Source organism: Populus euphratica, unplaced genomic scaffold (genome assembly GCF_000495115.2).
Source record: "Populus euphratica unplaced genomic scaffold, PopEup_1.0 scaffold3.1, whole genome shotgun sequence".
Taxonomy (NCBI): domain Eukaryota; kingdom Viridiplantae; phylum Streptophyta; class Magnoliopsida; order Malpighiales; family Salicaceae; genus Populus; species Populus euphratica.
Window position 1 is genome coordinate 3,847,721 of NW_011499847.1, and position 14,205 is coordinate 3,861,925.

General features: G+C 36.0%; 2 protein-coding genes across 6 annotated transcripts; both read left to right on the forward strand.

Moving 5' to 3' along the window:
* Positions 1-333: 333 nt before the first annotated feature.
* On the forward strand, positions 334-1,206 carry LOC105108081 (membrane insertase, putative (DUF1685)). 2 transcript variants are annotated; one of them, XM_011002238.1, is made up of 3 exons: positions 334-766; positions 863-985; positions 1,115-1,206. In XM_011002238.1, the coding sequence occupies exons 1-2, from the start codon at positions 421-423 to the stop codon at positions 952-954; spliced, it is 438 nt and encodes a 145-aa protein (XP_011000540.1). In that variant the 5' UTR covers positions 334-420; the 3' UTR covers positions 955-985; positions 1,115-1,206. The 2 variants fall into 2 exon arrangements, with proteins under 2 accessions (XP_011000540.1, XP_011000538.1); XM_011002236.1 differs by having other exon boundaries at positions 863-1,206.
* Positions 1,207-7,659: 6,453 nt separating this feature from the next.
* On the forward strand, positions 7,660-12,140 carry LOC105108090 (ABSCISIC ACID-INSENSITIVE 5-like protein 7). Of its 4 annotated transcripts, none has more exons than XM_011002266.1 (5): positions 7,660-7,747; positions 8,864-10,065; positions 10,986-11,057; positions 11,136-11,165; positions 11,814-12,140. In XM_011002266.1, the coding sequence occupies exons 2-5, from the start codon at positions 8,971-8,973 to the stop codon at positions 11,886-11,888; spliced, it is 1,272 nt and encodes a 423-aa protein (XP_011000568.1). In that variant the 5' UTR covers positions 7,660-7,747; positions 8,864-8,970; the 3' UTR covers positions 11,889-12,140. The 4 variants fall into 4 exon arrangements, with proteins under 4 accessions (XP_011000568.1, XP_011000560.1, XP_011000576.1 ...); XM_011002258.1 differs by having other exon boundaries at positions 8,869-10,065; XM_011002274.1 differs by lacking the exon at positions 7,660-7,747 and adding an exon at positions 7,843-8,113 and having other exon boundaries at positions 8,869-10,065.
* Positions 12,141-14,205: the final 2,065 nt, after the last annotated feature.

Consider the following 14,205-nt stretch of genomic DNA (forward strand, 5'->3'; position numbering starts at 1 on the left):
ATATATATATATATATATATATATATATATATATATTAATTTGTTTTTCCTTGTAGCAAGGAATTTAATTTAATACCATAAGGTGATACTGGAGTTGGGAGAACCAAGAAGTTACACATTATTGACAAATTTCTTTTCAAATGTAAGAATGTAAGGGTGACATTATTAATATTTTGATAGTTTTACAGACTTAATTGAAATGGAGGGATGTTTCTTTATATTATTTTGTTTTTTTAAAAAAAGAAACTTTAAAACGTAAACCCTCCCGCCACCTCATTATTACCATATATATGTAACAGTACACCCACGGGAATCGTCATTTAAAATAAACACCGAAAAGGCAAAAAAACACATTCACCGCCGCCTCAGAAACCCCAAAACAAGGGGCCTCTCCAGCCTCTTCAATCGTCAGCACAGTCAATGTCAATTCAACCACGACCCCTCCCGCCACCGCGGAATCCCCGGCCTACTATGCTCAACAAGCAGCTATCCTGGTCTCCAGACATGACCCGCGAGGAAATATGGCTCAGAAGAAAAGGAAATTCTGCAACGCGACGCCGGTGCAGCAAGAGTGTGACTGACGATGATTTAGAGGAGTTAAAAGCATGTATTGAACTAGGATTCGGGTTCGGACCCGACTCGTCTGATTTGGATCCGAAGTTGTCGGATACCTTGCCTGCTTTAGGTTTTTACTGTGCTCTTAATAAACAGCATAGTAGTTGTTTGTCTAGATCAGCTTCGACGTCGTCGCTTTTGTCTGTTTCAGGTGAAAAGGTTCTTTTTGTTTCTTACTGTATTTATCGTGTTCTGGGCGTTGGATTTGGTCTTTATTTTTTATCTGACAGATGGTGTTTTTCGGCAGGTGATGATCCGGAGATGGTGAAGAAGAGGTTGCGACAATGGGCCCAGATTGTCGCATGCTCGGTCAAGCAATTTTCAGGGGTACCAAATTGATGTATTTTACCTGCAAGTCGTTGGCAGATTGGTAAAAAATAATAATTTTTTAAACCAGATTAATGATGTAGGATATGCCACCGCAATTCTTTTCTCTAGAGTGTTTTCCTTTTTAATTTATTTATCTGGGTCTTAATTAACCTGCTGCTCTTGGATGAAGAATGTAGAGCAAAACGAGGTTGGAACTGGTCCCTGTTACATGTCAGTTCTGAATTCTTGGAGGAATCACTGCTATAATGCCTTTCCAGGGAATGCTTCTTGATGATTTTATTCACAAGTTCTTCTTTTTTCCGTAACTTTATGGTAAGCTTTGTACTTTGATAATCTTACCGAATCATAGAAAGATGTGACAGAAACTTAGCGCGAATTCACGAAAGAAGAGATGGCCTGGTAGAGACCATTTATGGCATTCTTGCCTTTCACTTTGTTGATACTAAGTTCTTTGCTGCGTAAAGGTTTCAAGGAACCTTAATCTTAACGTCGATACAATCTCCTTGATCATCCTAATGATCATATCAATCGAAAATAAAGAACATGTCGACGAGCCCGTGTAGTTGGGATTCAGATAATTCGACTGATCGCTTGCCCTGCGAAAATCCAGAATGCCACTTGGTATAATGGAACGACGACCATGGCATTATTAACTATGTTTGCTAAAATTTTCTTTAATAACCTCATCTCCACTTTGTAAATTTTACGGTGCTAAAAAGATAATTAATAATATCTTATTATTTATTCTTGATCTTTTTAAAATTAAATGAGAATATCTTATTACTTATTATTTTCTAAATACCATGAAAAATCTTCATTTCACTGTCGTGGAGGATTTAACTGGATCAAAAAACTAAACGTTAATTTGGAAAAATTAGAGTTGTCATAATTATATGCTTTTTAATAAACAATGATTTTTAATTGAACGAAATATTAACATTTGGGGAGGCTGTACTAATATATGATTAGGTGGTGCCAGATTGTCAATATAAGCCACCTTTCCCATGGCCATAATTGAATTAGCATAAGCCAATGAGAGGCTGGCCATGAACTGGGCTGGAGTCACAGAATCACTTTAGCCAATCTAAACCTTCCTACTGGACCAGTCCAAATTTTGGCCACGTACTTGAAAATTAAATCCATTGTATTTTTTTTTTAAAATTAATGTGGGTGTCCGGACCAGCTTGCGTGCACTACGACTAATCCCACAGGCCCTGAAGTTAATGACTATATAAACTTTTAATAACCATCATATAAGCAACCAAGAACTCGAACCTGAAAAATCCATTGTATCTTTGATTCTGAAAGAGGTTGTCTCATTCAAAAAGACTGTGAAATGAGAATTATGCGACGCCTCCTGTTTTGCATTGATGTGTGATCTGGACGGGATACCTGTGAAATGAGAATTTAATTATTACATGAATCAAAATATAATACTATCAATTTCAACAGAGTAGCCTATAATTAAGTATGTATGTTTTCTTAATCAATTTCTTTAATTTAAATTTTGAGGATAGAAATTAAAGAAATGGGCAGGTGGATATAAAAAATTGTGTTTTTAAGGTAATTTTACATGTAAGCTGGCTCATAAATAGCATCATAAAAATATTACTACTACATGATAAATTTAAAATATTGTTACTACGTAATAAATTTGTTTATGGACGTGTAGGTAAAATATGTCCAATATCGTGAAATTATAAAAAAAAAACCCTTGCATAATAGGAGAAAGAGAGCTGATTGGCCTCCAAACAAGGAGCCATTAGGAAATATTCTACCATTATATAAAAGCTCTAATTCACTATTTAAGGTATGCCCTTTATACTTGCAAGAACTTATTCTTAAAACATGGTTAATGAATATACTTGTGACAAAATTAAATATAGCCAATAGGACATATTCTACCATTATATAAAAGCTCTAATTCACTGTTTAAGGTATACCCTTTATATTTGCAAGAACTTGGTTAATGAGTTAACCATCTAGGTGGTGGCCAAGTGGTAAGAACTTGGAATCAAGGGGTTTGCTCCCTCTATGATCTCAGGTTCGAATCCTTGGTTGCTCATATGATGGCCATTGGAGGCTTACATGGTCGTTAACTTCAGGGCCCGTAGGATTAGTCGTGGTGCGTGTAAGCTGACCCGGACACTCACGTTAATCTAAAAAAAAAAAACTTGGTTAATGAGTATATTTGTGGAAAAAATTAAATATAGAGTTTACTTGTTTTTTGGGTTAAGATTTATTTGAATATTATTTTACAATAAAAACACTTTAACATAAAACATTATTTGTTGAAAATAAATTGTTGACGGAAAAAAAAACTAATTTTAAAGAATCGTTAATTGATATTTTTTACAAATTCAAAATCATGAATCTTATATTAAAAAATTACAAGATCCTTTTTATAATTTATATGATGTGAAGTTGAAGAGTTAAAATTAAAACTACATATATTAAAACATTAAAAAAAAAAAAAAAGGAAAGGAAAGACTAAGTGAATTTTGAACTTAAACCACCTAAGCTAGTTTGCCTCAACATGACTTGGATTTGAGTTTAATATAACATAATTTTTATTTAAAATAATTATTTCTGCATGTTCATTAATAAATTATATGAACAATAACTTTCCTCTACTTGGACATATTAAATTATTTTTAAGGGGAAAACATTCGATTTTCAAGGAAAGAAAAAACTACAAGGTCCCATTCTGTTTTATCGCAAGTAATTAATAATTAGTTTTAGTGATTACTTTTACTAATTATTACCATGATTAATTATGTATTAGTTTTGTGTAAAAAGGGATTGAACAAGAGATATTTAATACACTAAGCAATATACAATTAATTAATGTGGTACAGTTGAAATTCCAGAGAGGACGATTGCATTCGATATGTTGGTTTAAAATAATGATTCAAAAACAAATGATATACCCCCTAATATTTGCATCTTTTATATAATTTAAGTGTTTTGACAATTAAATGTAATTAATATTGCGTTCAAGATATTTCATGTACAATCCTTTTATGCAGGATTTGTCTATGAATTTATAGTTTTAGTCTTTTGAGCTTATAGAGTTATTATGCAATTTTTATGTATGTCTTAACTATATCATCTAGTTGAATCAAACATTATCATACCAAAAATCTCCTCGTCTGGTTTTCCCCTTCTTTCTCATTATCTTCTATTTTATTAGAAAAATAATTCCTTGATCGAGGGAGGAGCCGGTGGAATTCTAACTCCGATCAAGCCCTACTCTGTCTTGCTCGTGTTTACATGCTCAGCAGAGGATAATTCCGAGGATCCAAAGCCCGTGTCCAGTTCATTAATCAAGGCGGTAACAGTTTAAATTCATTCAAGATACACGTAGTGGTATTTATTTGTAGCTTTTTTCGAACACCACACGTCAGTTTAAGACACGGCATATCCAGGTTCGAGTTCTTGATTGCTTATATGATATGATTACTGGAGACTTACATGGTCGTTAACTTCAGGGCATGTGGGATTAGTCATGGTGCGCGCAAGCTAACCCGGACATCCACGTTAATCTTAAAAAAAAAAAAGACACGGCACATCTTCACAATTTAAATTCACCCCAACACTGAAGTGTATCTTGCTTTACTAATCCTTCGATGATCTGCGTTTGAAGCAGGGAAAGTAAGAAGGATGCCAGAAATTAAAGAGGAGGCGAATGATCTCCGAAAAAGAAAAGAAAAGAAAAGAAACCACCACAGGCCCATTCCTCACCACATTTTCCCATGCTGTCATGTATGTGATGATGAGAGCCCATTATTGAACGCATGATAGCTAAACTGCACAGGCTTGCTTTAACCAGGGATAACAGAAGCCGTCAGGAATCTCCACATTCCACCTGGAAAACCACAGTTCCTGCAAGAAAAGAGAAACCACCATTTTTTCAATACTCGCCCTGATGTTATCATGCTTGATCCCACTGCTAAAATGGGCATGAAAACGTGGAAGCAGGCCCTGTAGAGACGTGCACCTGGCGGCACCATAGCTTGGATGGTTCCAATGTAGGTGAAGGCCCGCCATTACTCTTTGTCTGCAGTCCCTGTTATATGCTTTTCATGTCTTTAATGTCAATGAAATGGAGGAATCATGACCGCCCACGTCGTGAATGAAACCCCACTATCAGTGCCAGAATGTCAAGAGATTGCTTATCTTGACTGGGTTCTCCTTTTGGTTGACAATAAATTATACAATATGTGGATACCATGGAATCTTCCAGTGCCAGTTTTGATTTGGTTTGGTTTGGATACATGCAGTTGAGGTAGTTATGGTCCGTGTTAGTGCCAGTTTATAAGAATCACCTTGCAGCAAGGTTGTTAACACTACATTAAATATATAATATAAACTGGATTTGTAAATTTAAATTATAAAATTATAAATAAAATATTTTAATTAATTATATATTAATAATTTTAGTTAAGTAGTAAATAATAAGTTAATAACTTAGTGTGGGGTTTAGTGGTTGTTTAATAATATGATAAATCTTGTTTTTTAAAGTGTTTTTAACTTTGAAATGTATTAAAATAATATATTTTTTATTTTTTAAGATTTATTTTTAATATTAATACATTAAAACAATTAAAAAAATTAATTAAAACTTAAAAAATAATTAAGGATCAATTTCTATAACTTTACTCACAAAGTTAATTCACAATGTTTTTCTTTTGTTTTTCCTTCTTAATTGATTTTTTTATTTACAAGGCATTGTAAAACACTGAGATTAGACAGAATCTCAATTTCACAACACGATAACGAAGAAAATATAAAATCATTATTTTATATTTCACAGCCAATATCACCACCTTAGCCACCGTCAACAACCATTACCTTATATTTCATAGCCAACGTCATCACCTCTCAATTTATCAACCAAATAAAAACAACTTTGAATATTTAGTAGCAATTAGCAAAAAAGTTTGGCGTTTTTTCTCTACAGTATTGCCCATCATTGCCACAAGAGATGCTTTAGCTATTAATTGTTTGATCAAGAAATTTATAACATCATCACTAAAATCAATTGCCCTTGATGCACTTACTCACCTTCTTTCCCTCGATTCCACTCACCACCCTCAGTTATATCTTCTCACTCTCCTTCTAAGTAATAACTCAAGACCCATTAGATCTATTTGGTAGAGACTTGATGTTGAGTGTTTTGAACAACTTCGATACATGCAGCGTGGCGCGATGTGTTATTGTCTCTCGTAGCTAGAACAATGTTGCTTCGAGGTCCAGAGAAGATCACTTCTCTGGACCTCCAAACTTAGGTGTTTTTCTTCTGTTTGAGATGGATACAGAGATTAAGAAAGAGTTGAAGAGTTTGTCAGCCAACAAATACTTAGAGAGTTAAAGAGTTTGTCAAACTCGTAAACTTGGTCTAAGTTGATCGAGTTATCTGGTTTTCGGGTTTTTAACCCGATTTATACATGGTATATGTCACATCCCATATTGGTGGGTGAGGGATTAGTAGTTAGCATTATTATGAGTATTGGTTGCTAACTTGTTATGCGTTTTTTAGGGCATCGAGTTTAGAAGTTGGCTTGCATCACCACGAACAAAATCGTGAGAATGATAAAACCCAAAACAGATAATATATAACAAGTTGAGTTGAGCTATCACAATATATACAAATTAACTTATAAAATTATCTGATTTTAGAACTTAACTCACAAGTTTAACAACCTTACCTTGCAGCATCAAAGTTAGCTCGTGTTAGAATAGGAAATTTTTTGTGCTATGAAACACATTGAATTCTCATGGGTAAAGAGATTTGTTAGTTTTTTTAGTTCTAATATATAAATTTTTTTAAAAAATAAAGATAATTATTTAAAAAAGATTTGAAATTCATCCAACTTTCAAAAGGTATATCTTTTAGCACAAAGAACTTATTTTCATGTATAATAGCAGATTATTAGGAATATATTTTTGCTTGTTATTAGGTTTTAAATTAACTCAAAAAACACACAGTATTAAATTTCTAGGTTCGAATATAGATTTATCACTCCACAGTAGAGAAGTGACCAGTAGATAACATCCCCTTAATAAAATTTGAAATGATAACATGGAAAACAAACTTGCTTCTCTATCAAAGTTTAACCTGATTAAAAATTACAACTATTTATCTCACGTGAGAAGAGAGGATCATTAAGGGATTGCTGGTAATATTTTTTATATTGATTAAAATAATTTTTATTAAAAAATATTATTTTTATTATTTTTTAAAATTTATTATTAATACTATCACATTAAAACAAATAAAAAATATAAAAAATAATTTTAAATAAAAAATTCGATTTCTTGATAAATGCGCGTCCAGTGCCACGTGACCCTGACACCATGATCAAAGCCATCATATGATCTCATACAATGAACGGTTGACATCCATTGGCCACCAACACCACCTCGCATGCAACCCCCTCCTCCAGACACTGACAAACCAATAAAATACCAAACCTCATCACCATCCACTTATTTTTTTGTCGGAAAGCACAAATCATCGGTGAAGAGCAACCCACCTTTCCTTCCCTCATTGGCTACATGTCACATCATCATTTCAACTCTATCCCATTGGACCACGTTGCGAGATCTCAAATCAAGAAATAAAAAATTAATAAACAAAAAAAAGTAAAAATCTTTTGTAGCTCCTTAAATTGGTGACTCGTGTCCGGGAGGCATTAGACACTTGTCGCCTCCACCAGCAAGTGAAGAAACCCACAAGAAACGCTACACCCTCTCGAGGCGCTGCCTGATTTTCATTTTTTTTAATAAAAAAATAAAGGTAATAAAAATAAACTCTCTATATCTCTTAATTATTTTATTGTCTCTTACGGTGTCTGTCTTTCTCTTTTTTAACACACTGTTTTGTTTACTTTCTTTATTTTTCTCAGTCTTATTTATTTCCTTTTTTTTTTGTTTTCTATTTGTATTATCTCTTAAAAATATCGTTTTCTTTGCTAGATTTCAATTTACTGTTTTCATCAATAGATAGATTCATTAATGTTGGAGATGGTTTGAATGGTTACCTGGACTATCTTGTTCCCCCCTCCTCTTTTTCTTGGGTGGTGAAAGTAGAAATATTGTGATAAAATGAGTTTTTTGGAGTTTAATTAGTGTGATTTTTTTCCTTTGTTTCGTTTTGAACTTGGTATTGATTTTTTCTTTTTCTTTTTTAATTTAAGCTGGTGTTGCCTAGTTTTTATGGTTTTAAGGCTTGATCCTTTTTTGCATTATTTATGGATATTTGAGCATGGGTGTGATGGTACCGGTACATAAACATGAAAAGTAACAAACTTGAAGCTGTTATTGGTTTGCTATCTACTGTTTTTTCAGTTTTAATGAACTTTTTGGATCTGAAATTGAGGAGAGCATGAAATTTATTTGAGATTGAGCTTAGTTTGATCTCTATTTATCGATAATAACTGCACAAGAGTGTTTTTTAATTCTTGAACTCGGTTCATTGTACTTTGTGCCATCGTTATTCCTGGAAATGGGATCATCTTCCCCCTCTCTCTGTGTCTGAAACTTTGTAATTTCATTGATTCGACTCTTTGAAACCATGCTTTATTTTGTGCTTCTTTTTACGAAAACTAGGTGCTATGTGAAAGTTTACTCTTGGTTTAACTGATTCAAAAATTGCTCAGTTCATTTTGTTACGTTTTTGGAAATGGTATTTAAGAACACTTTAAATACTGATATCTTTTCTGTTTCAATCCATGGCTAGGCTTGTTTTTGTGCTATTGGATTTTCTGACGTTACCTGTGTTGGTGTATGGTTGTGTGTTCATGTTTACTTGAACTTGGGTATTAAAACTTTGTATTATCCGACAGAAAATGTGAAAATTGTAACTTTTACTTGTATATGACTTGAGTTGGTGATTATTTTTTTCTTATCTGAATTTAGATAGAAGTAGTGAGATTCCATTCTGATCTTCTTCAATCGGAAAAAAGTTACGAAATTCGTTGATTGAGCCAGCCGTTGCCACTACTTCGAAGATTTTCAAAAATGGACTCTCATTGGGACTTCAAGAACTTTGGAAATGCCTCACCAGGACTAGGAAGCGTTAGAAAATCACCAGAGAATCCCCCCTTGGTTCGCCAGTCTTCAGTATACTCTTTAACCTTCGATGAATTCCAAAATACCTGGGGTGGTGGACTTGAGAAGGATTTTGGATCAATGAACATGGACGAGCTGTTGAAAAACATATGGACTGCTGAAGAGACCCAAGCAATGACAAATACAGTTGGTGTGGGTGGAGAAGGAAGTACCCCAGATGGGAATTTACAGAGACAAGGGTCTTTAACTTTGCCTAGGACACTAAGTCAAAAGACTGTTGATGAGGTTTGGAGAGACTTGATAAAAGAAACCAGTGGTGTTGCAGGATCCAATTTACCACAAAGGCAACAGACTTTAAGAGAGATGACTCTGGAGGAGTTCTTGGTGAGGGCTGGGGTAGTGAGAGAGGATACTCAACAAATTGGAAGGCCTAATAGTAGTGGATTATTTAGTGAACTATCGCAATTAAACAACAACAACAACACTACTGGTTTGGCTCTTGGCTTTCAGCAGCCAAATGGAAACAACGGGCTTATGGGGACTGGGATAATGAAGAACAATTTAGTTTCTAACCAGCCTTCTAGATTAGCTCTGAATGTGGGTGGAATCAGACCCTCTCAGCAACTACCGCAGCCACAGCAGCAGCAGCAGCAGCCTCTCTTTCCCAAGCCAGCAGCAACTGTGGTGTTTGCATCACCTTTACATGTGGCAAACAATGCTCGGCTTGCTAGCCCTGGAGTGAGAGGACCAGTTGTTGGGATTGCAGATCGATCTGTGAACAATGGTCTAGCTCACAGTAGAGGAATGGAAATGGTTAGTTTAGCAGCTAGAGGTGTTACAGTCGCAACAGGATCTCCTGCAAACAGGATATCACCGGATGTGATTGCAAAGAGTAATGCTGACACATCTTCACTATCGCCAGTTCCTTTTGTATTTAGTCGGGGAAGGAAACCCAGCGCAGCTCTGGAGAAGGTTGTTGAGAGAAGGCAGAGGAGAATGATTAAAAACAGAGAGTCAGCTGCAAGATCACGGGCTCGCAAGCAGGTAAGTATGGTGACTGAGCTATTATTATATTTCTTTCAGCTGCTGAGTACTCCCTTGTGTGTTGCTTTTGTGCTTAAATATTTTCCCTGACTTTGGTATTTAAGATCCAATCAAGGAGCTATTTGTGTTCTTGGTTGTAATTTTAGACGTATCCATTGTTCTTTTGCTGCAGTAGAGGTCTGGTTCGATGCCTGGGTGGCATCTCTTGGTGTTTCCACGCATGGATTTAATTTTTTTTTTCCTGATTATGGACACCATGGGCTCATTGTATCATCGAGTTTTCATTAAATCCAATTTTTTTCCTTTCCACTTTGAAATGCTGATAAATAGGCAAACTCTGCTTGTGAGGCAGCAGTATTTTAGAATGCCAGATTGTATGTAGTTTTAAAGGCCATTTTTATCATGTAGGTGCATAAGTATGTGGTTGGTGGTAGAAGTCAACTTCTCTCTTGTCTTAATATCAAGCAACAAGTTATGGTTCACTTGTCTGTCCCCCTTAAATCTTACTTATACCTATAATAATAAATACGCCATTATAAGCTATTAATTTTCAACTAAGGTGTTCTTAAGACTGGTTGGAAGCTTTCCAATAAAGGTGGTCAAAAAGTACTGTAAACTATTTGATTGAAATCTGTTGAGGCCTTGCTTCTATTTTTTAGCAGTTTTTAATTTGTCCTGGTTTCAAGCATCCATCGACATGATACATGCAATGTCCTTCTTAAGTGGGACGCACAAAATAAATAAATAAATAAATCACTCTGGTCCTGGAGATTTGTTAAGTGTTTTATTTCTCTCAGTTCATTGAAACTCTTACTGTTTAGTGAAGTTTTTATTTCATTGACGTGATGCCTGATCAGTAATTTTCAACTGAGAAAAATGATTGACACTTCGTGTTGCTTTCCACTTTTGGGTTTCTGCAGGCCTATACATTAGAGCTGGAAGATGAAGTTGCAAAACTTAAAGAGCGGAACAAAGAATTACAGAGAAAACAGGTATGCTCTTTTCTGGAAAAAAATTTCCTGGAATTTGGTGGGCGGCAAACTTGCTTGACCAAATCTTGGTTGCTGCAGGCTGAAATATTTGAAATGCAGAAAAATCAGGTATGGGCCTCTTTACTTGTACTGTTTCCTTTTACACTAAACAGATTCATGTAATCAGATATTATATCCTTGGTTATGTTTTTAGAACCATTGCAGCTTGTATTTTTGGATGGGGGATCATAGTGTCATGGAAGTGCCATCTTCTTTGTTTATATCCTTAGTTTGTTAGCGTGTCCCACATCTTATCCCAAATATAAAATTCCTGGGTTATCGTCAAAACAATGTCTTGTAACTTTGTAGAAAATTGCTTTCTTAAATTGATCAGGGCTATTTCAAAGTTCACTTGCCATACTAATCCTTGCATTCGCTGAGTTGCGTTTCTTTTTTTAATGTAATGACTGCACATAGTGCCCTTAGCTTTGATCAATTTGGAGCAATGACATAGGTTGCCAGCAGTATAGGGAAAAAATGTAGACAGCAAGGAACCAAAGAAGGCAGATAAGGAAGGAGTCGATAGCAAGCTAAAGTGCATTATTGTACCTCTTCTCTATGTAGACCCCCTAGTAGTCAGGAGGTGGCACGGTTCCCGAGGAAACTAAGAATCTCGAGACGAATTGTGCTATTTCATTGTAGTTGTAAATTCTGAAACTCATGCGCATCAACTTCATCAGTAAGGCGAGGGCTGATTGTCCTCTCTGTTTTTTGCAGTTCTTAGAGACAATGAAAGCGCAGTGGGGAGGTAAAAGACAATGCTTGCGAAGGACACTGACTGGACCTTGGTAGAGTTTATAGATTGATTGTGGATGGTAGAAGCAGTGCTTGAACTTGCAAAATCTTAGCCATTTGTGTGGTGTAAGGATTAGAGGGTGCATATGTGATTTGCATCTTATACTGCAAGGGTAGGGTAGGGTAGCGTAGAGTAGGGTAGGGTAGTTGTATGTGCAGGAGTAGATGGTTAAGTTGTAAATTATGACATGAAATTATGATATCCCTGTGCATTAAACTTTCTTATCCACGTTTGTCTTTTACTTTCCATCCTGGATTCGAGAAAGATAGCATCGAACTCGAAAATCGATCATGACTACTGTGAAAAGCATTCTTCGTTTTACTTTTCATCTCTCCATGTGTGCGTGGGAGGAAGAAAAAAAAACTGATAAATAATCTTGACCCAAGTGGTAAAATGCGCGCTTTCACCACTTATCTGATGTAGCGCAAATCTTATCCAACGATTTTTACAAATACTCTCAATTTGGCACATAATCGACAGCTACTATGGATTTCAGGGTTTTCCCCTATGGATTGACTAGAAAAGAAGGAAGAGGCGCAGCCCTGTAGAAGCGAAAAGAAGAGCTATGAACAGAGCAAAGTGACCAGATGAGTTCAATCAAAAAGCGAGAGGGACATGTATAATCTAAGGTAGAAGACGATTTATCGTCTTGTAGTTCTTCCTTGAAGGTGGGCTTCTCATTCCAGCTATTCTCCATAACTACGGACAACCTGTATAATCCAAAAATAAATAAATAAAATCAAAGAAATAACAAAAAAGTTATGAACAACAGTGGCAGCGGCCCGTTATCCTTCCATTGCCAAGAGCGGGAGGTTGTCGATGATGTGTGAAACCAGCCTCACACCCTTTAGGCTTGGAATGGGTAGGCCAGAGAATAGCCGCCACAAACCCAGTCTTCTGGATAGAAACAAGGTCCCGTCACCTCGGTGCTTCCACTTGGATCACAAGCCCACTTTACTAGGCCTAGACTCATCTCGCTTGCTATGTCTATAAAGCGAGGGAGCCTGTTCCTTTTCCCCGCATAGAGCGGGCAAGGAACGCGATTCGACATAAAGGAGGTGCTTAGCTGATGTGGGATTCTTCTCCCTTCGAGCTCCCGACTCCCCTGCTACTTGCTGCTTCCATGGATGAAACTTGCTCAATAAACACAATATCTTTTATGTATTATTCTTATTTTAAGCAGATCATTGTCCTCTTTTAGTGGATATATATGGTATAATACATATAGGATAAATTTATACCCTGAATAAGCTAAGTTAAAAAGGTTGGCAATGCACTAAGTCTTGGCCTAGCGGTGGAAGAGGCTTGTTTTCTTCCACTGCACCTAGATTTGAATCCTCATGTGTATGTCTGTCATCCCCACGGTGCCTTACATGCCTACTAGGTTTGCAGGGTGTTCAGTGGACCGTGAGATTAGTCGTGGTGCGCGCAAACTGGCCGGGACACTCACGTAAATAAAAAAAAAAAAGAGTGACAATTTCTCAATAGGTTTTAAACCAAGTTAAAGTGTAACATTCCATTATTATCAAATATTCACAAGTGCTTTCATGTTGGTCTTGCCTTGGAGCTGCCATGAGAATGCTTCTGTGCAGCTCAGACACCATATTTTTTTGTTATACGTCCTAGTCACCCATGAATTTCTAAGAGCTCGTTAAACCATTTATGCTATGATGAAGATTAAATGATGATCCTCTGAATTGCTGGTAGGTTTGTACATTTCAAGGTTGTTGGACATGTTTTTCACACACATAGCAGCTGAATATTCAGTCACAAACCAAGAAGCTTGAGAGGGAATATGTTGGGATATCACTTTGAAGCCTTGATTTAAGCTAGGGACTTTCATTACTTGTTAACAACAAGAAAACTTAACACTGATAATACAGGTAGAAAAATAAAGCCTTGGCATTGCTAATACAACCACAGCAAAATGAGAATAAAAAAGCAGCGGTGGTCCCATTTGTATTAGAGTCATTTTCGGTGTCGGTTTAACCTGATTAGCACTGAATTTATCATCTCAAGCTTGCCAAACTCCCACGAACATTTGAAGATGTTGGATTCAGCTCACAATCAAAACATGTCTTATGCTAATCACCATTGGACGAATTGTTTTGGGCCTTGCAGGCAGGCAAATCTCAACTCTCCCTCATTCTGGCATCTGAAAATGCTTATGGGACACACTATCTAGACGAACTTGACTCTCTTGATACTCTGGGCAAGCATCTATTTCGTTTCTTGACTGACTAATATGATCTGTCTGAGGAAGAGACGATTCTACGTGGTTCAGGGATCTTAAAAAATTGCCTTCATCTAGAA